The 26,308-nt window shown below is 40.1% G+C and overlaps 1 protein-coding gene across 2 annotated transcripts in view; it reads right to left on the bottom strand.

The window, feature by feature from the left end:
• mgat5 (alpha-1,6-mannosylglycoprotein 6-beta-N-acetylglucosaminyltransferase) overlaps nt 1–26,308 on the bottom strand; it is a 105,662-nt gene that overhangs the window by 71,449 nt on the left and 7,905 nt on the right. The window contains exons 2-3 of one of the 2 annotated variants that reach the window (XM_042512919.2): nt 17,378–17,841; nt 11,598–11,762 (exon numbers count right to left, since the gene is read on the bottom strand). In XM_042512919.2, coding sequence (XP_042368853.1) covers nt 11,598–11,762; nt 17,378–17,618 — 406 coding nt within the window. In that variant the 5' untranslated portion in view covers nt 17,619–17,841. Of the gene's footprint in view, nt 1–11,597; nt 11,763–17,377; nt 17,845–26,308 lie in introns of both variants that reach the window. The other variant, XM_042512918.2, reaches the window with a different exon arrangement.

The following is a 26,308-nucleotide window of genomic DNA, read 5'->3' on the forward strand; positions in this document are numbered from 1 at the left end:
GAAGCATAAAGTCAACATGTTGTCAGGGACTTTTTTTGTGTGTTTTTCTTTACATCTTAGCACTATTAAAAGCATGTAGAGTATGCTATTAGAACTTCAAGTTTACAGTGTACCAGTAGATATACAGACAATTATCACTGGATTACTGTGATACTGAAGAAAAGTTAAAAATGTGGTGATTCTCAGGCAAATTGTGGAGTTACAAGAAGAGCCCCTTTTCTAGATTTAAGTCAGAAATCTGAGTTAAAGGAGCAGTATGCAGATTGCAACCAACCAGTTAATACTTCTCCTGGTTAGATTGCCTTCAGTATTTCGGGAGCCAAATTATCCACAGAGGTCTCTTCCTCTACAAAACAAACAGACAAGGTGTTTTTGACCAGTAAAGGCAATGAGTAAAGCCGATTGAAAATAGATAAAAGGTTAGAATTCCTTCAGTGTTCATTGTTCGGGAGGTTTTAATCAAGAGCTAAATCATCCGTAGAGGTCTCTTTCTCTCCAAAACAAACGGATTAGGTGATTTAATGCTGTAAAAATACTGAATAAAGCAATTTCATGTTAAAAAAATGTGTGTTTTTCAGACACTGCTCTTCACGGAGGGGTTGCTAACTATATTTGCTGACCCATGCCCTTTAAAACTAATTCTCAGTAACTTTTCCGTCAGTTTGATCACAACATCTGAGGGGAGGAGAGGAGAACATGAAAAAGCTCAAGAAGAGAAGAGCATATTGTACGTCATCATATATGAGAGGGACAGGAGATAAAATGAAGTCATCAAATTTAAACTCAACCTCCTCTCAACTAACAAAACACGGCTCAGCTGTCTCTCTTATATAACATGAGTGTGAGTCGTTTCACTGTACACGTCAAATGAAACCTCCAAAACACTCATCTAGGTCCTGCCACCTGAAGGCACACAGCAGGGGCTTTCCAGTGTGAGGGGCACGTGTTTGGAGCTGGTCATAACACATGTCTCGCACTGTCTCTGGTCCACACAAGTGTTCCACAGTGAAGTCCTTGAGGCAAAAATCAACTCCCCCCCCCATGTAAAACCCCTACTCTCAAGCCCACATTGAATTTTCTCTCTCCTCCTTCCTTTGCTGCAAGAGCACAGCGCCTGGCTGTAATCAATCCCTCTTTTGTGCTCGGGCAATCTGATCGGCCCACTGTTCTCTCCAAAAATATCCAGGAGAAAGATTCGGATTTTGCACCGAGAGCGACGTGAGGACACAACGCAGCCAAAAAGCCTTGATTAACTCTCATCATTGCAGAGCTATGACTAACGTTCCACTGTTGTTTTGGCCAAATGGGGGAAATCTGATGGGTTTAGGCTGTGGGACACTGAGTTGTTGTTGATGAGAGGGACTTTAAATGAAACCAAGAATCATCTCTGGAATAAAAACAGCTACACACAGGTTTCATGGTAAAATTCCATCTCCCGTGAAAGGCTTAAATTATGAAAACATGTTCAGTCACCTGCCAGACATGTGCATTTCCTGTAAACACTGAAGTAAGCGCTTTAACTCAAAGGCACTACAGTGGAGTGCTGTCATAAGCCAAACAGCTTGAGAGCCACAAAACTAAAAGTCTCTCACGATCAGTTTTTAGCTCCCTATGAAGTGTGAATGAATGTATGAGCTTACATCACATGTATGAACGAGTGTTTGAGATTACACACTTGCTTGTCACTTGATGCAAATGCATCTTTGCATTCAGTTCGAGTGTGCCTGCATCTGCTGCTTGATCCCAGGATTTAGATCCTGCTACTCCTGCCTCAAGGAAAATTAGCTGAATGAATGTAAGATGTGGATTTTGTATATTATGTGCACATGTGTGAGTGTGTGCATGTGGATTCATAAAAGAAAAATGCCTGGGGAAAGGGTTGATATTTGGTAAAAGGAGGCAGTGCAGATTTTATTCCTTGAGGGCCAGGGCTGTTGCTTTAACCAGTGCAACAACAATGCTGGCGAGGAGGAAGAGGAGACAATGGAGGAAAGAAGATACAGAGGGAGATGGAGTGCAGCATACAAAGAGAAGCAGAGACATGCAGTATGCAGAGAGCAAAGAGAGCGAGAGAGGAGAGACAAAGAACACAATGAGAAAGAGTGCACAAGGGAAAGAACATAACATATCCTTATTTTCTTTGCTCTGGCTCTAATGTAAAACCCCTACTTTCCACGTCTTAAACACACCCCCAAATTACATTTCTCAAATTCCATGATCACTGGAGTCCTTACAAAACAGTCATTAAATTGAATTTTGAAAGGAGGGAAAACAAAAGACAGACGGAGTCCGTGATAAAGTGGGGTGCACGTGTCCCAGCCAATGGTGTGTCAGCCCCAGATGTTCCTCCCATCCCATCCCTGCCTCCTCAATCAGCCACAACCTCAAGAGGGACGAGTCTGCCTGTGGGGAAGGGGGAGGGAACGTGTGGACGTGGAGGTGACATATACTGTATATATACTTCTATGGAGTGGCTGCATTCAAATTGTGTACAAATGATTAGTGAAAAGCTTTCATTTCATTCTTGTTATGCTGCAGCTAGCTCAAGCCCTCAGTAGAAAACAGTGCCAGTGTCAATGCTGACAGTCTACATTTCACACTCAAAAGGAACAATAAGGAGCTTTGCCCGATGATAGAAAATACACAGATTCAAAATGACACCCTTTTATGTGACTGCAGGTAACATGGGTCTATTTTCTTTCTACCAAACTACACAACACAACCGTTTCACTGCACGAAAGAAAGCTTTTCTGCGTTTAATGCTGGCTGAACTGTCCCTTTCAGGGTACACAGAAAAAGGTAGAAACTTAGACATTTACCAGGGTTCCCACACATTTTCATGATGTTAATAATTTCTGTTTTTACAGTTTTGTTTTTCTATAAAAATCACCACATTTTTTACAGTAAAGAAAGACTCCAAAAATGTTTTAAAAAGAAGAAAAGAATATCCCCAAAACATGCCTTCCATACCTGTTTTCCCTTTTTTTTAATTAAAAAAGAAAAATTACGTTTTGTATAATAATTGCCAAAAATTTAAGAGAGAAAAAATTAGCTTTTTTTAACAGGAAAGTGAAAAGAAGAAGAAAAAATTGTAAAGATTTTCAGGTTTTCTTTTAAAATCAGCTGCAAAATACATACAAATACAGGCATTTAAAGTCATATGCCAAAAGTGCTTAAAAAACGATTTGACATGCGCCTCGTGGGAAATATTCAAAATGAACATATAACACGTTGACGCATATTAAAGGTACGTAACGTCACAAGCAACAGAAAATCAATTCAGCATTATGTTACATAAAGGTAATCTAATTTATCACACACAATAAATTTCCATGATTTTTCCAAACTTTTTTATTAGCTCCATCACTTTTCCAGGCTTGGAAAAATGTGATTGCGAAATTCTATGACATTTCCAGGTTTTCCGTGACCGTGGGAACCCTTGCGTTTGAACAATCTAACAGAGTGATCGAGCACTGCACCTTCCTCCCTCAGTAGTCTCTAAAACACCTTAAATCCAAATACATGTGCTCATTGTCCAACAGAAGCTGCAATCAAACTGTTATATCTGGTATGAGCTGTACGAAGGAGAAGCAAAGTGCTGCAGTATATTGCTGCTGTATGTATTAAAATTCTCTCTCCGACATTTTTGGGAGTTCAAGAGAAGGTTTTCTTCATTTTTCTGGGATGAGTGTGATTGAAACATTAAAATGTGAAAGATAGTGTGTTACTTCATTATACTTCTAGCAAACTGTGTGACGATCCCACGATCCCTGTCAACAACGCCTCAGGAAGCACTCGCAGTCTCTACGCAGTGCCAGGCAGAAAACTTAATGAAAGCAAAGCTCTCTGCAGTTTCGTGCTGTTTGTTTACAACACTGCTATAAGAAGATCTGATGCACTCCATAGGGGAGGGATCTCTCAGGACTTGCAGTAGCACAGCACAAGATACAAGCCCATTTTCACACTTATGGATGGACTCCATATGCAAATGAAAACATGCACACACACTCTAACAGTCGTAGTCAAGATCATGTCTGTGCTTGTCGCCTGTTGGTCTGCAGAGGCTGCCTACTGTGTCACATCAAGAGCTCAAACAGGCAGGTAAGCATGGGATGTGGAGGCTGCGGAGCTGAGAAACACTTCCTCTCCTCATCATCTCTGCATCAAAAGGCATCGAGATTCAGATCTGCTCGCTCTCATTACAGGCTCATATTTGACTGCGCTTCAAACGAGATGCTGGATTTTCTGCATCACTGCAGATTTTAACACATTGTGTCACAGTGCTGTCATTTACATTAACACAAGCACTGGTGGGAAGCACAAGTGGTTTCAAGCTATGACAAGCTACACATATACCTAATACGATTAACACTGTAGGAAGTTAAACCTGAAAGATTTGCTTTAACTCAAGTGTTTCACTCTGATGTAATTCTCAACCTATAATTGATTAATTTCGTTCTTTTTTAATTTATTTATTAAGTGATTTTTTAAAATTTATATTTATTTATATATTTATTGATATTTGGGGATAGATTACGTATGTGTTCAGTCATTATACTGAGATTTTGTTCACAGTTTTTGTTTTTGTATGCACACATATAAACATGTACTGGTATGTGCATACCCTTGTCTAAAATCAATAAAGACATTGTTGGGGGGAAAAAAGTCAGATCCGAAAATTAAAGCTATAAGAAAATGACTTCATGAAATCAAACCCCATTTTTGATACAATTTATGGTCACTGTAAATGTATTCGCATTTAGTGATTATCTCTCTATAAAGTAGATAGTATTGTTGGTTTATTAGTTACTGGCGGAGTCTGCCACTCCAAATTTACAAGGAATGCTGCATGTATGTAATTCAGCGCATATGTCTCTAATTTAAACCAGCCTCATTTTAAACTGTTTACTCTCTTTACGATGTGTCAAGTCACCTGTAATGCAAATGTAACATTTCCAGCTGCGGCAGCTTTAAACTTAAAACATTCAACTGGTGAAACACAAGCTGGCTTTTATTTTGAAGCAGCCACAAAGAAAGCATCAAACTCATCAACCTGGGCCAGTCTAATCAACCAAGACTCAAAATCTAATACAATAATGTATACAAACAATTTTAGATTAAACTTTTTTTCCAGTAACTCTGTATTTACAGAAATTTAGTGCTACACAAATAACAACACAAAGTATAAATCAGCATTGCTACAAATAAAACGATTTCTGCTTTCATTTATGCTGCGTTGGAATTTAAACTGTAAGGTGATGAGTGTCAGGATTCATGCGGGTGTTGGAAAGTGTGTGGGAGCGGACACCATCTCTCAGCAACTTATTTGCACTGAGTGGGTTTGTGCGTACTTTATTAGTATTGATCTGTACACTGAAGAAGTAAACAGGCATCCCTGAACATAATAGAGAGCACAGCTTCTGCCCTAAGAGAGATGTTTTTCAGGATCAAAATGGTGGTTGTTCATAGATTCAATTTTTCTGATTTTACAGGAAAACAGTCCTTGAGTGAAGCACTGAAATCAACCTTCTCGTCCTCCCTTAAGCTGCTGTGACGACATCAGCTGAATGTTTAAAACACAGTGCAGGGGAGCGATGAAATCATGATATAACCAGGACACGTGTAATCCCCACTAGAAACCCTGTCCTTGTCCTTTTCCTTTGTTGACATTGAGACCTTGAATCTCATCTTTCACTGGCTAACAGAGATGCAAGCAGATCGATAGCAGGGAGAGACAAAGCAGTGAAGACGCCCAGAGCTGTAAAAGCGCAGGTCTCTGTTTACTGAAAAAAACGAACCGTGTCACAAAGACAGCACTCTACAAATCAGCCAAATGTCACTGGTGGTGTGGCCGAGCTGTAAGAAACACTGATAACTTTAAACACTCGCACGGGGTGGGGGAATATATCGTATCGTGGACAAAATGGACAAAGAGGGAAGCGAGGCCCAGTTATATGGCTGCAAATCACCACCTGACCATTCATTACATCTGTCTCTCTGCCTGGCTGTTTTTGTGTGTGTGTGTGTGTGTGTGTGTGTGTGTGTGTGTGTGTGTGTGTGTGTGTGTGTGTGTGTGTGTGTGTGTGTGTGTGTGGGAGGAGATTACATTTCCACGCCACGAGCCGGCCCACAGACGAAAACACTGCAAGGGAGGTTGATTAGCCACATCAGCAAGACATAGCAAGACAAGGCGTCACAGACTGCTGCTGGACCGAGTCCCATCTGCCTCCTGCTAAGCGGCAACAAGGCCAGATCGACTTGTTTTGCCTGGTGTCCTTGGCTAAACGCAACAAGGCCGAAGCTATTCCTGAGCAGAGACTCGCATCACAGCAAACAAAAACGTGCCAATGCAGGTTTTACTGCATGGAGTGCGGATGTAAAGCAACGAGAGTGGGCTGCATTTTTGAGAGATGACCAATCTCAAGAAAGTTTTGTTCCACAGCTGTTCACATCAGCAGCAGTAAGTAGCAAAGGGAAAATTGGACTCCAAAAGATGTCAACACAAGCCTCAGTTTGAAGCTTTATTGTAGACTTACTGATGAAATGGTGGACCAGTCTGCAATCTGGTGGCTAGATCCTAAGTCGGCCAAAACATATAAAACATCTGCAGCAACAAATAGATTTTCTAGCGCTATAAAGATATATATATATACACTGTTGCACACTGCACACTGATGGTGCAGAGAGATAAAATGACTAAAATTGAGTTTCGCCTGCGCTGCATCCACAGACCCACAAAAACACCACAATTTAGAGAAAGGGCACAAAATGAACACAAACAAAGGGACACACACACACACACACAAATTAAAAAAAAAAAAAAAGTAGTTAAGTTTTAGTAATAGTAGTACTGTTTAGAGAGTGCTGTTGACGCGTATCTTATATGTCACACAAGAGGCCGACATTGCTGTGTATAACGTCACACCTCTTTTGATCCCGCAATGCTGGAACCAATTTAAAATCACACACTGGAGAGGAACGATGCTGCCGTCGTTTGGCTCTGTGAAAAAATGCAGAGGAGGCACGGAGATGGGATATACTAGCAGCTGCGCGATCTCTGTATGAAAAGGGCTAAAGATTCAGATTATGTGGGAAACACTGTATCAATGTATGCTTAACAACTTTTCCTGACAAAGAGATTTTTGCAAAATGCAATACCAGCACCGTAAGCAAATCATCAGAAGCTTGAACAGGAGTCCCTAAACATTTGGGGCATTCATTCATGTTTTTCTTTCAAAACAGCCTCAACCAAATTAGTGCGATGTGGGATTTCAGAGAGCTACAATGAGTCCCCTAACAGTTCAGATAATGTGATTTCTTTTTCAGTGCAGTATGTGTTTGTGGGTTTGTGTCACATAAAATTCAGCAAGTATTCTGGCGAATGAGCCATGGCTGCAAAATATATTGGTTTTGCTATCGTCATCTCGATGTCAACTTAAGTAATAAACCCATCGTCACATGTCTAGTGATAGTAAATGTACAGTGAAGGTTTTAGTTTGTCAATGAATAAACTACAGCTCTTCGAGACCAAAGTACTGAGCAGTCTGAGTCAACAGCTGAGTTAACTTTAACCCTCTGAAACCTGGAGCAACATCACTTTTCTTGTGCTGCTCTCAGATGCCTTTCACAAATATTTAAACCTTTGAAACATGAACCAAATCGCGCAATTTCTTTCAAAAACATGGGGAAAAAAAGGCAATGAGCAACTTGGGGAAAAAAAATACAAAGCCAGGGAAAAGCTAAATTTATAATTATCACAGTTAAATATTTAAAATTATACTTCACAATTATTATACATTTCTAAACACTTTTTACCAGGTTATTTCCTTTTTTATTTTTGTTTTTAAACATTTTTAATCAGATTTTTTGTGAAGTTATTTTCAGGTAATTTTCTGGCACACTTCACTAATTTCTTGCTAATTTTTCTTTTTTGTTGCTCATTGCCCATGTTTAGTTAGTTAATTTGCTCAGGTTTTAAAGGACTAATTGTAAATGCATATTGCATATTTTCCTCATGTCCATTCAATTTCAATTGAAATGGCTTTACTGGCACGATGTAACCCTGCACATATTTAAATGTACAAATGTTAACATTAATCACATCAATGAGATAACCTAAAAGACAAACACTCCTAAAAGTCAGAGGTCGGCTGGAACAAAACCAACAGCAAACAAAGCCAAACGAACAAAAACTCAACAGTGATAACAAGGTCCACATGACTGTCACTGTCATGTCTTTCAGCACTAGTATTATCTGACATGTTGAACAACCGCTGTTTACCAAGATGGAAACATTTTTGAAATTTCCTGAATTCTTTTGGAGGCCTCAGTTGACCAACAAGACGAACATGTGTCAGAACAGTTACCTCGGTCAGGTAAGGGTGTGGAGAAAGCCTCCAAATGTCACAACTCTTAACTACAATAAGTGTGCTTCCATCACCAGTGGAAGCAAGATTCAATAAAAAGTCTTGGATGAAAAGGTGCATTAATTCACATTTTCTTTCCAATTTACTTGAAAATTTGTTTACTGAATAAAAGCCAGGAATGAACTATGAAGAGTGAAAAGATCCAGGTTTGGTCCCGAACGTGCCAGAGTCTTTGGCAAAGGAAATTTACACAATGGAGGTGCAAACAGTGCAGTCCCAGGGCTGCTGCTCAGCTCCATCTTGATAGAGGCCTCTCTGAAAGCCAGGCGTGTTCCCCTCACTGTCCAGATTCTTATCTCTGTAATTGCCTTCCAGTCAGGGAGGAGCAACAGAGGAGTTGGCAGTAGTGCTGCCTGCCACCCACTCCAAGACAGGAGACATGCTCCGATGGAGACTCTGAAGTGTTGGGCCCTTTAGTTTGTTGCCAAAGAGAGATGTAGTTGCCGCTTTGTCAGCTTGACCTGCATTCAGGATCCAAATGTTGTCTCTCAAGGGGGCTGCTGGAAGTTTTAAGTGAACTGCAGTTTTATTGACATGTGTCACAGGTCCAGGTAGTATCGCTAGGCAGCACGGGAGCTCGAGCCAAGATTGTCCAACAATGTGTTGAGATTAGTGTCTCATCTCTAGTGTCCACAATGGCAGGATTGAGACCAGACAGAGAACAGACTCTTGTACACACTGCCTGAGGAGACAGGAGGCTTGGCTGCCACAGTCACTGTCATTTTTAAAAGGACTCGATGCAATAATGCCCCTTTTCCATCAAAATTAGCACATGTATGCTGTTGGGGTTTTGTCCAGTTGGAAAGGGGCTTAAAAGTCTACGTTCTTAACCATTTTTATTTTTTATTGTTTAATTTTCATTAAATTTCATAAAACCTTATCTTATATTAGGGCTGTGATGATACAACATCACAGCAATATCACAGTTGTGTGACACTACATGGTGATGAAGTTACAGCTACATGGTGTTTTTTTTGTTTTTTTTTTACTGCAGTGAGGAAAAATCTGTATTGTCACGGCAATATCTCCCAATATTTTTTATTATTTTCATCCTTTCTTGTTGCTAGTAGACCAGAGCCATGTATAGAACTCTGCTGTAAGCCTGTCTGTTTTTTATAGGTATGTCATGTTTGATGTCTCAAATGCACCAGAATACAGGGATCGAAAACAGTAGAAAGCAGCCTGAAGGGCAGTGAAAATGTCACCATAGTTATTTCTTTTTTACATCAGTAACTTATTCATTCTTCTTCCAAACTCAATGCTGACTAATTTGGAGCAATGTTTGGGTGCTTGTATAAATGAGACAGAATTACTTTGTCATAGCATTTTGCAAGAAAAGTGGAAAAGATAATTGCGCCCACCCGGGTATCATGTTTCCATCACTGCCAATCGAGCTGGAGTTGATAAATACCTGTGACTAATGCAGAGTCATTTGTCTCAGGGGTGAAAGCCAATAATGACCTTTCCCACAACAGAAAAAAAAGTCAGACATTAGTGGTCATTAGTTTGTTTTTGTCCGGTGAGAGAGGTACTACAGTTTTATGGAGTCCAAAGCTGCATATAACCAAAAATATTCAGTTCACTATTAGCAGTTAGTTTTTCTCAAACGTTTACCTCAGGACAAGAGAAAAGCACTTTGAGGATCCAAAGAGAAAGAAGACTCGAAACAAGGAAGACTCTGCACTAGGTGTTGCAGATTCTGTGAAAGGATGTGGCATAAGTGGTTTGTCATTGATGGAAAAAAGATTAAATGCAAGGAAGTCAGATTCTCATTCTGAGTCATCACATCGGAGTGCGGTCTATGACGTCAATTGTCGTGATAATGATCATTTTCGTGTGATGCTCATGTCTATTAATCTGGAACCTCAACGTCTTAAGAGAGAGAAAGTTACAGAAGAGACATCTTGATAAGAGATGGCAGCGCAGCAGCTGTCATTAGGACTAGATCTGTTCAAATGTGACTTTGCACAACTCAATCAGCATAATCCAATTCTACATATATTGCCTCTGAGCACAGATTTCACATTCCTACTGTTTAATGCTGCGCAAACAACTGAGAGCAAGTCCCAGGATCCCAGAAAAACCAACACCTCGCTCTCTCAACCGGGCTGAATCCATCATCTGAAAGCTGGCAGGAAAATCAATGAAAACTAATAAAAGGGTCATGCAGCGTGAACGGAGGCCTTATTTGAATTATGTCCAAGGATGCGGTCTGGTCCTATAAATGTGCCTGGTGTGCACTACGCAATATACTGGCCGTGTTTAGCTGCTTGTATGCCTCGGGAATGTTATTAACTATGGGAATTTTTTTTAATGAAACAAGGGTCGTAGAAAAAAAAACCCACAATCAGCTTATCCTCATTTCTTTAATTGGCCTCAGCTACTATATTCTTACTGTGTATTCATAGCCTGAACAACAGGGGCTCTCTGGAAAAAGAAACTTGCTCATACATGAGTCACAGTTCATGCGAATAATGACTTTCTGAACTTATTCTGAGAGGATGAGCCTGGAGAGAGTTTTCTCTTAAAGCTCCAATCCTTTGGGATGAGAGTCTTTATTGAAGATGTGCACAAATCCAGACTTAAGACAAATCCTTCCAGCTTTCCTTCTCGAACCACTTCCCCACAACATGCACACAAACCAGACTACTCAAAAGCAAAGCAAACTAGAAATACCGGCACACGGTCGTATGCCTCCACACACCAGTCAAGTTGCACTTACAGTTTATATCGAGTTTACGACGCTTCACACACGTCTTCCCCCCCGACAGCACAGAGGATCTATACAATCAGCACAGTTTTAAGGTGGGAACACAAGGTTCTTCAGTTACGGCAAAAAATATGTTTTATGAGGTCATCGTGACCTTGAACTTTGACCCCCAACACAATATTTGTGTTGAATTTGAAGAAATTCCCTTAAGTTGCTCTTGAAGATATCACGTTTACAAAAATGAGATAAACGAAGCCAGTGAGCTTAACCTTTGACCCACACACCAAAATCTAATTAGTTCATGCTTGAGTCCAATTGGATCTTTGTGCTAAATTCAAATAAACTGCCTCAAGGCGTTCTTGAGATACTGCAGATGGAAAGACGGACAACGCAAAAACATAATTCTATTATAATGCTATAATGCTATTGCCAATGCGGAGGCATAAAAATGGAAAACATACCTGCCACATTCACTTTCTCTGAGTTGGTACCGCTGGGCGTGGCCGTGCTGGTGCCGTTGGTCAGGTTGCCCCCCGTGCCGTTGTAGATGTTTTCCACCTTGGACTCCAGCTTGCCGAGCCTCAGCATGATGTTATCCAGCAGCACTGCAAGCGTTTTCTTCAAATCTGGAAGTAAGAATGTGAATCAGATTATTGGGGTGGTTGTGAAATGTATTATTTCCCCACCAGAAACTGGAATGAATAAAACCTGTCAGGTGCACTGCTGAGACAGAATCACCCAAATTCAGCATGAAATTCAGCATAAAAATCAATACAGCTGTAAAAGAATTTTTCACTACTAACAGTGAATACGTGCTAGCCCACACTCAACTGCCGTGTGGACTTTTTATCTCCTACTACAAGTCTTTGGATTTCTTTGAGGCTCATTTAAATGTAAAACTGGAGCTGCGGCGACTTTCTAAATGACCTTGCTGTTTAATTTGGGTCTTTGCATTTCTGTGGCCGTGAGCATTTCTCTGCATAGGACAGAGCTATTGCTAGATTGCCTTAACTAGATTGCCTTGCCATGCCTTAACATACAAAATGTTAAGGCCCTTACTGCTTGTTCAATACTTTAACTGGCAGCAATTGCAATGACATTTGCAGGGAAATGTTAAGTTATTTTGAGCTGCTCTAAGTAGAACAACACATATTATGTTATCAACAACATGTTTGCAGCAAAGAGCTCTGTCATCATTATCAAACTCATATCTATCATCAATGCATTGGCTTTTGCGTGTGCAGACACAATCCAATGTGCACCAAGCGTGCCTTGCTGGGATGATGATAATTGCAGCTTGTCTATCACATACGAGCGCCACATTTTCCCTCACCGTGCAGCATTTGACATGCCAGTTTTCATCACGTCAGAAAGATTGGCAAGGGCACAACGAGGCCTGGCAGAGCACACCAGCCTGATTCGTGTGAAGAGAAAACGCCGTCTGATTTGGACGAGCCGTGCGCTGGGAGGAGCAGATGCACGGAGCAGTGAGAGCGGGAAGAAAGCAAATGGAAAGCTTTGGAGCTGGCAGCCTTGCCAAGCAATTGGGCTGAGCATAATTAGAAAAAAAGGGGTGAGCCCGGAGTTAATGCCCCCCTCTGTTTACCTCTGGCACGTACTGTACATCGGCCGGTGCCCACTGACTCCAGGCTGTACATCAGAGAGCCTCTAGGCCTGTTTAATATCTCAGCTCGGAGCTAATGTCAACATGCTTTATGATAGGAAAAACAATAAATCATTTGCTCTTAGCTTGCATTTACAATCAGGAGAAGAAGTGCAGAGAGAAATAAGAGCGAAAAAAACTGTAAAAATGTGTATATATCTGTAGAACAAATAGTTATTTGTTCTCAGGTTTTACAAAGATTAAATGTGAGGCTTTGAGTCAGAGACCTTCATTAGCCAGTGTGTTCAAAAAGCATTCACGGGACTGTGAATAATGCTTCGACTTGTCCTTCTGCACACTAATGCTGCTGCCAGGTAACCAGATGAGTAACAGCACACCTAGGGACACATTTCTGCCTGTCTCAATATTTCTTAGCAAGGTGATGCAGTTGCAAAACAAATCCTGGAGCGGCACACACAGCGAACTTCACTTTGTTTTTAATAATAGTGTCATATAAGATAACAATCTGGATGCACAATGACTGGGGATTTTTCATTAAGCCACTGGAACCGTAAGCCCAGAACATTCATCAGTGACTTCTATTGTTTATTGTCATCCACTTCGGCCCAGCTCATCAGAGGTTTGTGTATCCTACCAACGTAATATAACAAAGAGCAGGAGGAGGACACAATGTGACCTTCCACCCCAGAGAGGACAGAGAGGATTAGACCAATATAAGCCTTATTCTCTTGACTTCTGGTGCTGGCCCGGCGGAGCAGGCCGAGGCAGAGACTACAACGGTGATATGTCTCCACGCCACAAAAGAAATCCACAATAGCTGCTGAACTGTGTGGCAACGAGACACGGTGTCAGGTGGCTTGTCACATAATGCTGCACGGCTCGGTTTCAGGAAAGATCATATCCTCGTCACGTCTGACTTTACAGTGGAGGGAGAGGATGGTGTGACGGCGCCTCGAGACAGACTTCAGGTAGAGAGACATGTTTTTGATGCAAACGTGGCACTGATGTTTGACTCCATCGCTCTCTATTTTACTTCAGACCTACACAAAGATTCTTCCTTCCCTCTTTAAACGGCAAGCGACTCATTGGATTAACTGAGAATAACCAGCAGATCAATCAACAATTAAACTGAAAGTTGTTAGCAGTTAAATACAGCCAGCAAACATTCATAGTCAATGAGTAAACAGAGGCCTGTGACTCCTGTGACATGCTGGCCTGTGTTAAAGAGAGTTTCTTCCCGCCTGAAACACATGAACACACCTCCTGGCCGTGGAAAAAATGTCATTACTGCTGCAAACTGCTGCCTGGTTTGACTTTGATGTAAATTTTTAATAAACAACATAAAACTGCATCTCAGCTTATGGAGCTGCAATGATTACCCTAGTAGTTAACTATTAAATTAGTTAACTGCTGAGCAACTTTCAAGACCAAAAAAAGTTTTTATATGTGAATTTTTTGGCTCATTTTATCCTCTATGACAGTAAACTTAATATTTCTGGATTTTGGACTAAAAAAAATCCAGAAATATTAGGACAACATTTGGGTTTTTGGAAACACTAATTGACATTTTTCACAGTTTTTTTTTTATATTTTACAGACTAAACAACTAATCAGTTAATTGTAAAGATTGTTGATTGATTAATCAGCAACAAAAAACAATCATTAATTGCTGATGTATTAACTGGATGGTACAGTCTACGAGTTGTTCAAATAAATTTTAAACCAAAACAAAACAATGACTTGGTGAATCACCAAAAAATATGAACCAGAATAATGGACTGACCCATGGAAAACTTAGCTCTACAATTACAAGTCGGGCTGGAGTCAAACCAGCACCTTGATATCCTCATAGTAGTGATATTGTAAGATTGACTATTTCAATAAATATTGACATGAGACTTTTAAAAATTGGTGCCTTTAAAACCAGGAATACACAATACTTACAATATTACAATATTGAGAGTCGATATATAGTTGATATATAGCATCATATCATAAAATCGATATACTGCGTAGCCCAGATCACAAATATATCATTATGCTGAGAAAGAGGTATGACAGGAAAAAGAAAAAAAGGAAAGAAGGTGTTAACAGAATGCCTAACATGAAGACAGTAATATAAATTAGTTGAAGACATACTATATTTAGTCCTATCACAAAGTATCTCGTCCGTGTGTGTGCAGGGAGACTGCCCGCCGCTCTGACACGCTGACATCTGCTTCTGCTTTTCAACAGGTACAGTCAGCCGAGGACGGAGGGTGTCGTCTGCTGCACAGACTGTGCAGCCCCTTGAGGCAAATTTGTGATTTGTGATATCGTGGCTATAAAAAAGTAACATGACTTGACAAATGGGCTTTCAGGAGACACAATATTAAATTCAAATGCATTAAGATTTTATGGGTCATTTATGGGTATCAAAGGAGGAAACTGGGATTCTGCAAATTGTATCAGGGAAGCTCATCGACCAAGTGAGTGAGCACAGGAAGCGCACAGCATCCTGCTGCCTCCCTATCTAATCAAGGACATGAAATGGATTTTGATGTGATATTGGACGGCGGTCAGCGGACTGTGCTGCAGCTCCGACAAATCAATCCATCATACAAGGGAACGAAACTAACTGGACAGGACACTGTTCCTTGGAGACTCTGGATCATGTTAGAGGAAAATCTACAGTCTAAGCTCTGATCACATTTAATTACGTGATTAATAAGGATAGGTCCTATGTAAATACAGTGTTTAGGCATAATTTGAAAAATGTCTATGAGTGGGGAATTACAGCTGAATAATCTGACCTTGTTCATTCTTCATCCTGCATTATTAACCAGGTAATGTTAAATTACACATTACAAATTACATGATTAAATAAGCCAGATGTTGAGGTTTGATTTTCTTCAAGCGGCTCGACTAATACTGATGACGTAAATGGAAAGTACAGCCCGCTGAAAGTAGTTTCTGTCTGGTGGTATGTTTGCATGTACAGTACTTTTAACCCTTTAAAACCTGGACTGACATCAGTTTTCTTGTGCTGCATTAAGATGCCTCTAACAAGCTATTTAACCCTATGAAACCTTGGCAAATTGGTTTGATTTCTTTCAAATAAATCAAGCTTAGCAAGAAATATCCCACAATTACAAGACATTAGTAAAAGGTGAGAAAAAAGTTGAAAATTAGTTTAAAAAAGGGAGGAGAATTATTAGAAAATTATCATGAACTAGAGAAAAATGTGCAGAAAGCTATATTTGTAATCACTGCAATTATTTGGTTAAAATTATATAACAGACAAAAAGTGCACTTTTTGGGGGTAATTTTCATTCTTTTATTTTCACTGAATTTTCCTGTAACTTTTGACTAATTTCTTGCAATTTTTTAGTCCATGTGTTAAAGTTGCTCGTTGCCTTCACCCCTTGTTTTTGAAAGAAATCAAACCAGTAGGCTCAAGGGTGAAGTGCTGCACTGGTTTCTTCACACACTCTTCTATATGTTCTCTGGGAGCTGATTAAATCTCCTGCAGCTTTACTGTATCCTGTTGTTTCTCTGGGCATTACAGAACAATCAATTCCAATCTCAGGTTTCTAATGAAGCCTCCCATCGAGCCATACAGGTCTATTAACGGCATGAATAACTTATTGATGGCTCTCCTGGACCTGTGCTATAACAGTATGATGCTCAGATGCAGCTGTATCAGCGTGAAATCGCCCGCACAGGTTCTCTTGAATATAGGCAATGTTGTGGCTGCTCAGGAGGTAGACAAGTGGAACCAGTCGCTCCAATTTAAAGAAGTGGGGAAACAGAGACCAGTCCTACATTTTAACTCTATTAAAGCGTACCTTGCTTTCTGTTTTATTGCCTGGCAGTAATCTTATGAAAATGAAAGAAGCTATGGCTCATGTAGCAGTGATTCATACATTAATTTTGCTATGCTAAAAGCAAGCTATTCCTGCAAATGTTTCCCATGTTATTCAACTGGAAATGAAACCTATATGCTTCAGATTCACTGGTTCTTCAACATTAATTCTTTGAAACCTGAGCAAACTGGCTTGATTTCTCTAACAAACATAAGAAGGCAATGAGCAATGAAAGACAAAATCACCCAAAAATTGGCAAGAAATTAGAAAAAAGTTACAAGAAAATGACCTGAAAATTTGTAATAACAATAAATAAATAAATAAATAATACATGAGCAACAACAGAAGAGATTACACAAAATTAACAAGAAATTCTAAGAAATTCACCTGAAAATGTATTAAAAAACAAACAAACACACACACACAAAAGCAAAAAATAATTAAATACATTACCTTCGGAAAAAGTGCTTAAAAAATCATTTTGAATATTAATTATGATCATTATAAATAAGTTTTTTTCCTCGATTTTTCTCTTTTTTACAAGGCATTTTTCTCTAGATTTTTAAAATAATTTTCTAAATCGACTAATTTCTTGCAATTGTGGAACATTATTTACCAAGTTGCTCATCGCCTTTTCTCCATGTTTTTGAAAAAAAAGCACCAATTTTCTTTGTGTTTAAAGGTTCAAATACATGTGAAAGGCGTCTAAAAGCAGCAAAAGAAAAGTGATGTCGCTAGAGGTTTCAAAGGACTCAGCGAGAGAGCTACTCACCGTAAGCTGTCATGGTACCCACGTAAGGCCCATCCATGACACTCTGGTTCTCCTCAGCCAGCGCCTTGATGTAGCGTTTGCTGAGGTCCAGGATCTGCTGCCTCAGCACGGCGCTATTCTCATGGCTGGCCCGCTGCTGGATGGTGAAATGCAGCAGCATCATGCCCCAGATGAACCCAAAGCTGACCAGGAAGAAGCCCAGCTTCTGGGACGACAGCTTCCACAGGAAAGGTGTAGCCATGCTGACCGGAGGAGTTGTCAGGCTGCTGTGACTCTGATTCAACCGAGGGAAGGTAGAGCAGAATCAGGAGGGCAGGCGGGGCATGGCTGCATCAGTCGGTGAAGCTGCGGTGGGTTTTGGGTGGTGGTGTTCGGTGTGTTTGCCTCACCGGCGTGACTTCCTTCTCTGACCCATTGTCGCCGCTCAGTAACATCTAAGTGGACGGAGTCCAACTTGTTGCATCCTGCTGCAGAATAGACAGAGAGGAAAGAGAGTAGATTATAAATTCAGAGAGCCCAAAATATCGTTGTATGGCTTAGTCTTTCTTTCAGGCAGAAACACAGCATGTCCTGCAACATCAGGTTATGCTTTACTAAGGCTGAACTTTCATTTAGAAGGTGTGATTTTGGATTCTGCAGTGTATAAACAGATTTTCAAAGAGCGACAGCCAAAGACCAAACGCTAGAGGTGATAAAGCATGATTATGCAATATTACAGCTTGCTGAGAAACATTGCAGGAAGGCATCAAGTTCACAGGAAACGGTTTTGGAGAATGAGGAACTAGCCATGAATAAGTGACTAAACATGAGGTCAGACATGAGTGCAGTGCAGATCTCCAGCCTGTTACTTTAAGCAAAGCAGCCAGTTTATAGCTGCAGCAGACCACACAGCACAGAGGCACACTGTATCCCAACTGGAGGTGGCTGTGTGTCGAAGGTGACAGAATTCAGAGGTTGAATGGAGGCATGCATTAAAGTGAGCCAGGCTGCAGAGAAAACGATTTCACTTGTTTTGTCAATAATATATAATTTAGATTTTTTTACACACAGAAATTACCACATGCAGGGCCTCATCTTTATAAAATCTTTTCTTTCAAAGGGAAAATAAGAGCAAAGTCTATGGGCATTTCGGTTATGTCTGACTTAATGCATGAGTACATGCTACTACTGGCTAAAAACAAGATAAGGTCTTCAAAAGTAATTTAAAGTTTAATGCTTCTCATGAAAGAGAGGCCACACAGAGCAGCCTCGTCTCACGCAGACACAGTGATCTTCATGATTGATGGGGCTCTATGGAATTTATGCAAGAGGGTTTATAGTTCCCTCAAAATATAAACATTTGGATAGCCCACAATATATCTTCCTCACTGACAAGCCAGTACACAAACTGAATTTTAATACATGCCTTTTCTGTTATAACGTTTTCATTTTTCGGCCAAATGTTGCCAAACAGGCTTTTCTGCTGGATAAATGTAGGAAGCTGTTTGTCTTGGACTGTGTGCATGTGGATGAGCATGTGTACATAAATGTTAAAAGGTCAAGATTTTACTCATTTACTCCCACTTATATACAAATCTGTAGGAGGCATAAGGTCAGATACAACATGAATTTGTCAAAGCAGTATTAGTGCTAAGTAGTTAGTCTACAGTAATGCTGAATGAATAAAATATAAAAAAATATAAATATATGAATAAAGATTCTTCATTTTTAAACATAAAGATAGAGAAAACTGAATTGAAATTCAGCGTAAAAGCATCTCCCAAATGCATGCATATTTTACCCCAACTGTGACTAGTGTGTGGAAATAGCCCTTACAGCATCTGTCTGCAGTGATAACAGCAGCTGACACACTGAAATCAACTGTTGTTCTGCCTGTTTCATTCATGCAACTAGGAAAAACAGCTCCAGCGATTTCAACACATACAGTCATACAAAAGTTGCACCCAGCTGTGGAAGCATTTATGGATTTACTTGAGTCTAAATGAGTCTTTAAGTCACATCTGGACTTTTATCTGGACATGAGACGGCTGAAATGAAGTGTAAATGGGGCCAGAGTTGAACATACACTTGGTGAGTGAGCCGTTATCAAAATCACAAACCACAATCTCCTCTCCCTTTCCTGTTGCTATAGCTTTTGCTTTGTGCAACATTGTCCACTGTCTCAATTACTCACTCTAAAAGCCTTCAAAGTTGACTCTAACTATGTACTGTTTGTTTTAGACACATTTGTAGCAACAGATATGTCATGTTTTGAGGAGCACGTAGGACTGGACCAAATGCAGACGACAGAAAAAAAGACAGCAGAATTAAAAGACTTATTTTTAAAAGGCTTACAGTCAAGAGTCTGAAAATCAAGTAGGTAGGCACAGGAAAAACAGACAACATAAAACCAAAGGAGGGATGAAGACAAACTGACAAACTAAAGAACTGGGCAGAGATAATTAGGGAAGACTAACTGAGGGAGTGAAAGCAGGTGAGCATGATGAGAGCTGACTGCAGGACTAATGAGGGACAGGTGAGACTAATCAGGGTGGGGCAGACAATTAGGGGGGGCACACAAGGGAAGAAAGTGATCTGAAACAAAAGGAGAGGTGAAAAAAACAAGAAAAATAGAATTAGAAAAAGGAAAAACATGACCGCAGGACCAGATCAGGGGGTCGTACCACAATGCTTGCTCAACATAGCTGGGCTCTCTTTGACTGTGGAGCCAATGGTGCCTTCAGCAGGCCATTTCACACTACAAAATCATGAATGATGAATAAATTAAGGTGAAAGAGGAATGCACAATATTATTTTTTCACTCAGTTATTTCTAACGTGACACCTGATCATTCTGCAGCTCTGAAACTTTAAACTTAGTGCAGCAAATTTAAGTGTTATAATTAAGAACTATATTTAGATCTGACTCTGTCCCATAATGAAGCAGACTGGAAAAATCAAAGTGAAATTAATTTACTGTTTGAATATTATCTGTGATAAATATCAAAAGATTAATCTATCAGCTGTAATAAACCAGCAGTGTAAAGCGGACTTCAGCAAATCAGAACCAAGTGATCCAAAGTGGTAACATTATGGTATGATTTGAAGGTGCTGTAACTCAATTCATATACAGGTAGATGTCACCCCTATTAAAAAACATAGCACAATGTTTAAAGCTCCCTGTGATTTCATAGAAGCTTCTTGTAGAGTCACCTGGGCCTTCAAGCTAAAACTCTGAACATAACCTGCTCCCAACAAGGTTAAGTTTGCAGCACAAGTTACCATGGCAATCTAGCCAGATTAAAAGAGAGCCACCTTCACAGAACAAAAAACCCTGACTCAACATACCTCATTAAGACACTAATATGGCTTTGTGATAGAGCCCCCCTGAGCAAGGAGGTAAAATTGGTCGACTTCCCACATCATCAACAGGTTTTTATTTCCATGTTTTACCGGCTGAGAGTAAACATATAAATAGATAATAGTCCTAAAAAGCTATGCATATTCAACAAAAATCACATTTCAATAGCTGATTGAGCACAACCATGCCAATGATATCACATTTGGTCAAAATCATCAAACTCTTGTGCATAACGCAAAATGAAATGGCCCTGCAGCACTTGTGAAGCTGTTACATAGCTCAACAAGTCTTTTCGAAATCCTCGAGGCAATCTATGCACAACTAAATAAATGCCTCTGGCTTTACGGCATTAAGCAACAAAAAGAAAAAAAATGATCTTTCCAGCACAATCCAGCCAAAAGAAAAAGATGTTCTCTCATCTGCATTCAACCACTGTAGCTGTAAATGAGGCTAAGTGTGGGGAGGGGATTTCTGCAGCCTTGCTTTTGAACTGCAGCTTTCTTATGCTCTTTCAAAGCGGCTCTAACCAGGTCAGGACCGCAGCCGCCTCCGTGGACGCAACACCGCAACTTGACCAAAACTGCTTCACCGGTCCATTTTTTTAATCATTGTATCGATCGATCTGTTGTTCGGAATATTTTTCTGAGTGGTCAGTGTTCAGAATGAGGCGCAGCGAAGACATCAGAACTGTCGGCGGAAACATCATCAGCACCTTCCCAAGAAACACAAAAGGCAGCCACACAAAAGGCTCTTTTCACCTTCCATCCATCAGCTTCATAAATAGGTCAGAGACAGCTGCGAGCAGCCTCCAACAGGGCTGGAATCTCACAGCAGGTTATGACACACCATAATTGTTCAGTCATTTAAGACAAAGGCTCGTGTTTCTGTGCGGACAGATCCTTTCACACACTTCAACAAAGCAGGGATAAATACTGTATTGTCTAAAATGACGACAAGGAAAAATGCAAATTCCTGTATCCTTTTTTCTGCGTTTAACTCTAATTTGCTTTGTGATGTGTGCAGAACGAGGCTTTCGGTAGGAAGGGGGGGGGCGAATCTCTGCACTGCACTGTGAATTCATGAGACAAGCCCTTGGCAGTAGCGCTGCAGTGCTGATAACATCGGATGTCTCTCATTGCTTGGGACTCTGTTGGAGGAGGGCAGGAAAAGGCTGGCAGCGCTTGCTAGTTGGGCGCCGACGACAACGGGAGGCTTCGGGGCTGTTTATCAGAGAGGAACCCTGCGCCGACTACCACATGGTGCATCGCTGTAGGATGCACAAGCCAAAACCTACACAGAACACTGACTCTGCTGCTTCAGTTTCTGAATGCACATCCTCTTAGTTGGCTCTCTTCTCCAGCCTGATTTCCTGTCAGTCCATCTTATTTGATTTTTTTTTTTTTTTTCAATTAGTGAGTGCAAAGGGCGGTGGAAAAAAAATAACAACAACAGGATATTGACAGACAATGCATATATGGGAGTAGATTAAAATGGAAATTTAGACATGACTGGACTAGACAGGACAAAAAAAAGGACGACAAACAGACAAACAAATAAAACAACAACAAACATACAAAAAATGATCATATGGTATGTGTGGTTATTGAGGTCACTTGTGTACATATGTTAAGGTGCATGTGTGTATGCAGCTGAGAAAAGTGAGAGAGAAGAGGGGCTGAGCAAACAACACAACATATATGAAACTGCATAGAAATAAAAGTGAATATAATAATAAACATTTTTTTTAAAAATATAAACATAAAAAAAATAAAGAAATAATGATATATTTTAAAAAGGTAAACTAAATAAATAACTACAGAGAAAAAAAAGACAGTGAAGTTGGCACTTCTAGTCATGCTATGACATCCCATCCATCTTATTTAAGACTGAAACTGATCACGTAACATCACTCCTTTGTTAGGAAGCCTCCCAATCACAGGCTGTGTTGTATAATCTGTAGAGAACGGGCCGATGCAGCTATTCAGCCCCCAGAGGAGCATATATCTCCTCTCAGTTACCTTCTGGTTTCTAATTCAGGATCTTAATTTGTCTGGCAGCGAGCCCTCTGGCTCTCAGCAGCAACAGCCCAGTGAAACTGTGTTGACAGCCAGCTAAGGTTGCAGAATATATGACCCTTTGCAACTTGAGATGATAACATAACAACCTGCTGAATAGTTGGTAGAAGTAGCAGCTCACAAAACCCTGTAGCTTCAAAAGGAGGTGAAGACAGAAACAATCAAATCATTCAAGCCTGGGAGGAATCACTGTCCTCCCAAATCTCCTAAAGGGCTTTTTTCATGTTAGGGACAATACAGCTGAAATTTCAGCTCTAAAATTGCATTTCTTTTTCAGTTTCAGGTATCGACCACACCGGCGTACTGATATGCCAAGCAAGACATGAAAAGAGGAAGGTCTTCTGTGCTCTCGAGCAAGGAAATAACAGAAACAAATTTCAAAAGAGGGGTAGGATAACTGCCACTGACGGAGAAAGAAAATCACAATCTGAAAAAAGCCGGAATGAGACAAATTATGGTTATTTTCCAAGTGAATTTCTACTCTGAAATTACAGATTTGGTTTCCTGGCTGCTGTTTGACAGTTTTCACACTGTGTTCCTAATGAAAAATGTTTACTTTAATTGTTACACTGATGAGATTTATATTTACGCACTGTAAAAAGCCTTTACTAAATCTGGAGTTATAATGCATTAACAGAGAAAACTAATTAATATTAAAGTGAAAAACTAATTAAGTTAAATCCAATACAAGCATTATATCTTAGCAGTGCAGTTGATTGCTTTTTGTAGTAATAATATATTGGAGATAATCTGTTTAGAATCAAGGTGTGACAAGTGATTTGAAGCTAAAAACACATGTATCTGGAAGGTCCTGGTTGGTCAATTTCCTGTTAATTAATGCAAAAATAAATAAATAAATAAATAAAGATAAATCCTTAACAATGTCACTCAAAAAAGTACATATCAGGGGACAGATACAAGGACATTTCAAAGGCAGCACATTTCCCTCAGACTACAAAATGACTCTGCAAAGTGGAAAAAAGACATGAGATCGGCTCAAAGTTCAAGACAAAAAGTTGAGTCAATTTCAGGTTCAGTGGCAACAGAGCAACTCACGACTGATAACAAGGCAGAACCGTGTTTTTCAAGCTTTTGTAAGGCCTGCTCAGATTTACAAATACCAGCAGGATTGCTCAAGGCTGAAGCAATATCCACTATGAGTGTTTACCGTGATTGGTATTTGTTGCCACAATCATGGGTTTATTTTCCCCGTGTGCGCAGATGTAACTGATTTATGGCAAAGTCATAGGGATTTAGAATAAACAATATCGCATTATTGTCTAAATAATCATCTCAGCCTTTAATATCTTTGCCAGCGGAGCCCTAATCACACGGCCTTTGCCCTTGTCCTGTCATATGCTGAATTATTAAGACCGGGCCAGATGGCTGAGCGAGGTAGAGACGTCCATTTCCTTTGCATCTGTGATTGGAGCTCAAAATATCTTCCTTAAAAGTGTATTTAGGGTTATTCTATAAAGGTGAAGCAGACGGAGGAGGTCCAGATTAATTCCAGTGCATTACTCCAGGTCTAAAAGAGGGAGCATTCTACTGAACTGAAATAACATACACTAAGAGCTCGTTGCATAACCAAAGAAAGTAATGAAATATGCTCTAGATGTAGCTTTGGCTATCAATTATGGATCAGCTTTGAAAAAGTATCCATTTTTATTCTGAATATAAATAGAGATTGGCTTCTCACACTCAGGTAACTTCAGAGCTCTCTGGTAGTGACAGCCTTACTTTTCAAAGAAGGGTTATGACAGCCTGCGCTGCAAAATGACCTATGCTATACTCCAAGGCCACGACTGACAGTTACCGATTTCATTATTGATTATTCAAGTAATGAGAATGCCCTTCACTAAGGTCCCAGAGGCTATAGTGACATCGTTAAGGTCCGTTTTATGGATGTACTTCAGAACTGCGACGATTCCTCAATTAATAAATTGACATAAAATGTTTGTAAAATTTATCTGCAGCTATTTTGACTATCAAATAAATAACTTATTTAAGTAAAAAATTTAAAAAATGTGATCGCCTCAGATTTTTAATTGTTAGAATTTGCTGGTCTCTCTTACAAAAATGAAATATTGCTGGGTTCATGTTCACACTGGCTTTTAACAAACTAAAAGAGCTGTGGGCGTAAAGTCACTCAGACTGACATGTAACCCACTGTCATCCTGCATCATCACTGCTGCATGATGGACTTACATACAGAGGAAATCTGAGTGACAGCAGTCCATGGCCCTTAGTTTTTTTGTTGTTGTTGACCAAAATTTAAAAAGAAAAGGTTTTTATCATGAACAATATGATATGCTTCACCCCTATTGTTGGTGAAGGGGCGTTGGCCTGTTTGGAAACTTTCGGCTTTTTTAGCTGAATAGAACAATCAGATCTCAACTGGATCTCAATGTGGGCACTGGAGACACATATTAATACCACGTACACATGTAATCAAGTTAAATCATGTCTGGATACAATCTGGATAGGTAATGCATCTTAATGCAGGGTGTAAAAAGGGGTCTTACTTATTTTTGAGGAGCTAGAACCAGTTTATCTTTGCTTAAAAAATGCCTTATAAATTAACTGATTATCAACATTTTTGCAGATTTATCTTATGCCAGTCCACTAATCGTCTAATCAATTCAGTACGACCAAACTCTGCCCAATAAAACATTGCAAGACAAAAGCAAATACACATGCACAAGACTCAAGATGGCCTCATGCCTGACTCAGCCCACCTTTTTCTCTTACTGATGCTGTGACAGCCCTCCATTTTCCACAGACGCTTAAAGGCTCCGCTTTATTTTCAAAGATCATTTAAAAACCTCATCCGGCAAAGTGAAATCCCTCTTTCCAGTCAACGTCTATCCTCTCCGACTAAGACTGTGCTAGCTTGCCTGTTGCCCGGCCAAAGGAGACGTGATCCTGATAATATGGCCCTGCTACCATGGAGACCGGTGTGACTCTGCATCTTAATGGACTTCTTCACATAAGCCCCGCCTCTTAATTATTCATTAGGCCCTCCAGAGAAACAGGCCCTGCTGCAGCTTCACCACCTTACTGGTGTGAATCCAGCTCGTAACCAGATATCAACAGCTAACAGCACACTTTGAGATGAGCTTTCCCCCCGAAGCTCGGTTCAAGACGTTCATGTAAAATGTGATCAATGTTAATGTGTTCTTTAGTGAGTCACTGATGGACTCAAATAGGTCTTCAAGGGGACCAATTTCAGGGTTTTATCAGGTGTCAGGTGATGACATCAAGAGGGATGGTGATGCACACGAGCAGGGATATTTAAACTTGCTTTTCTCTGGGGCCACTTCTGCTCAATGACAAGTGACACATTGCTGCAGGAGGTAAAATCCTCAGTACCTGAACACAAGCATGCATTCATTTACATGGCAAATATAAAACAAATGTCATTCAAAAAATAAACATGTGCTATCAGATCACAAAACATTCAAATGTTGCCATGTCTGCTTCCCTCCATCTCTTTCTCTTCACTTCAGTCAGTCGG

The sequence above is a fragment of the Plectropomus leopardus genome, chromosome 24 (assembly GCF_026936395.1).
Source record: "Plectropomus leopardus strain MGB_pleo_1.0 chromosome 24, ASM2693639v1, whole genome shotgun sequence".
Taxonomy (NCBI): Eukaryota; Metazoa; Chordata; class Actinopteri; order Perciformes; family Serranidae; genus Plectropomus; species Plectropomus leopardus.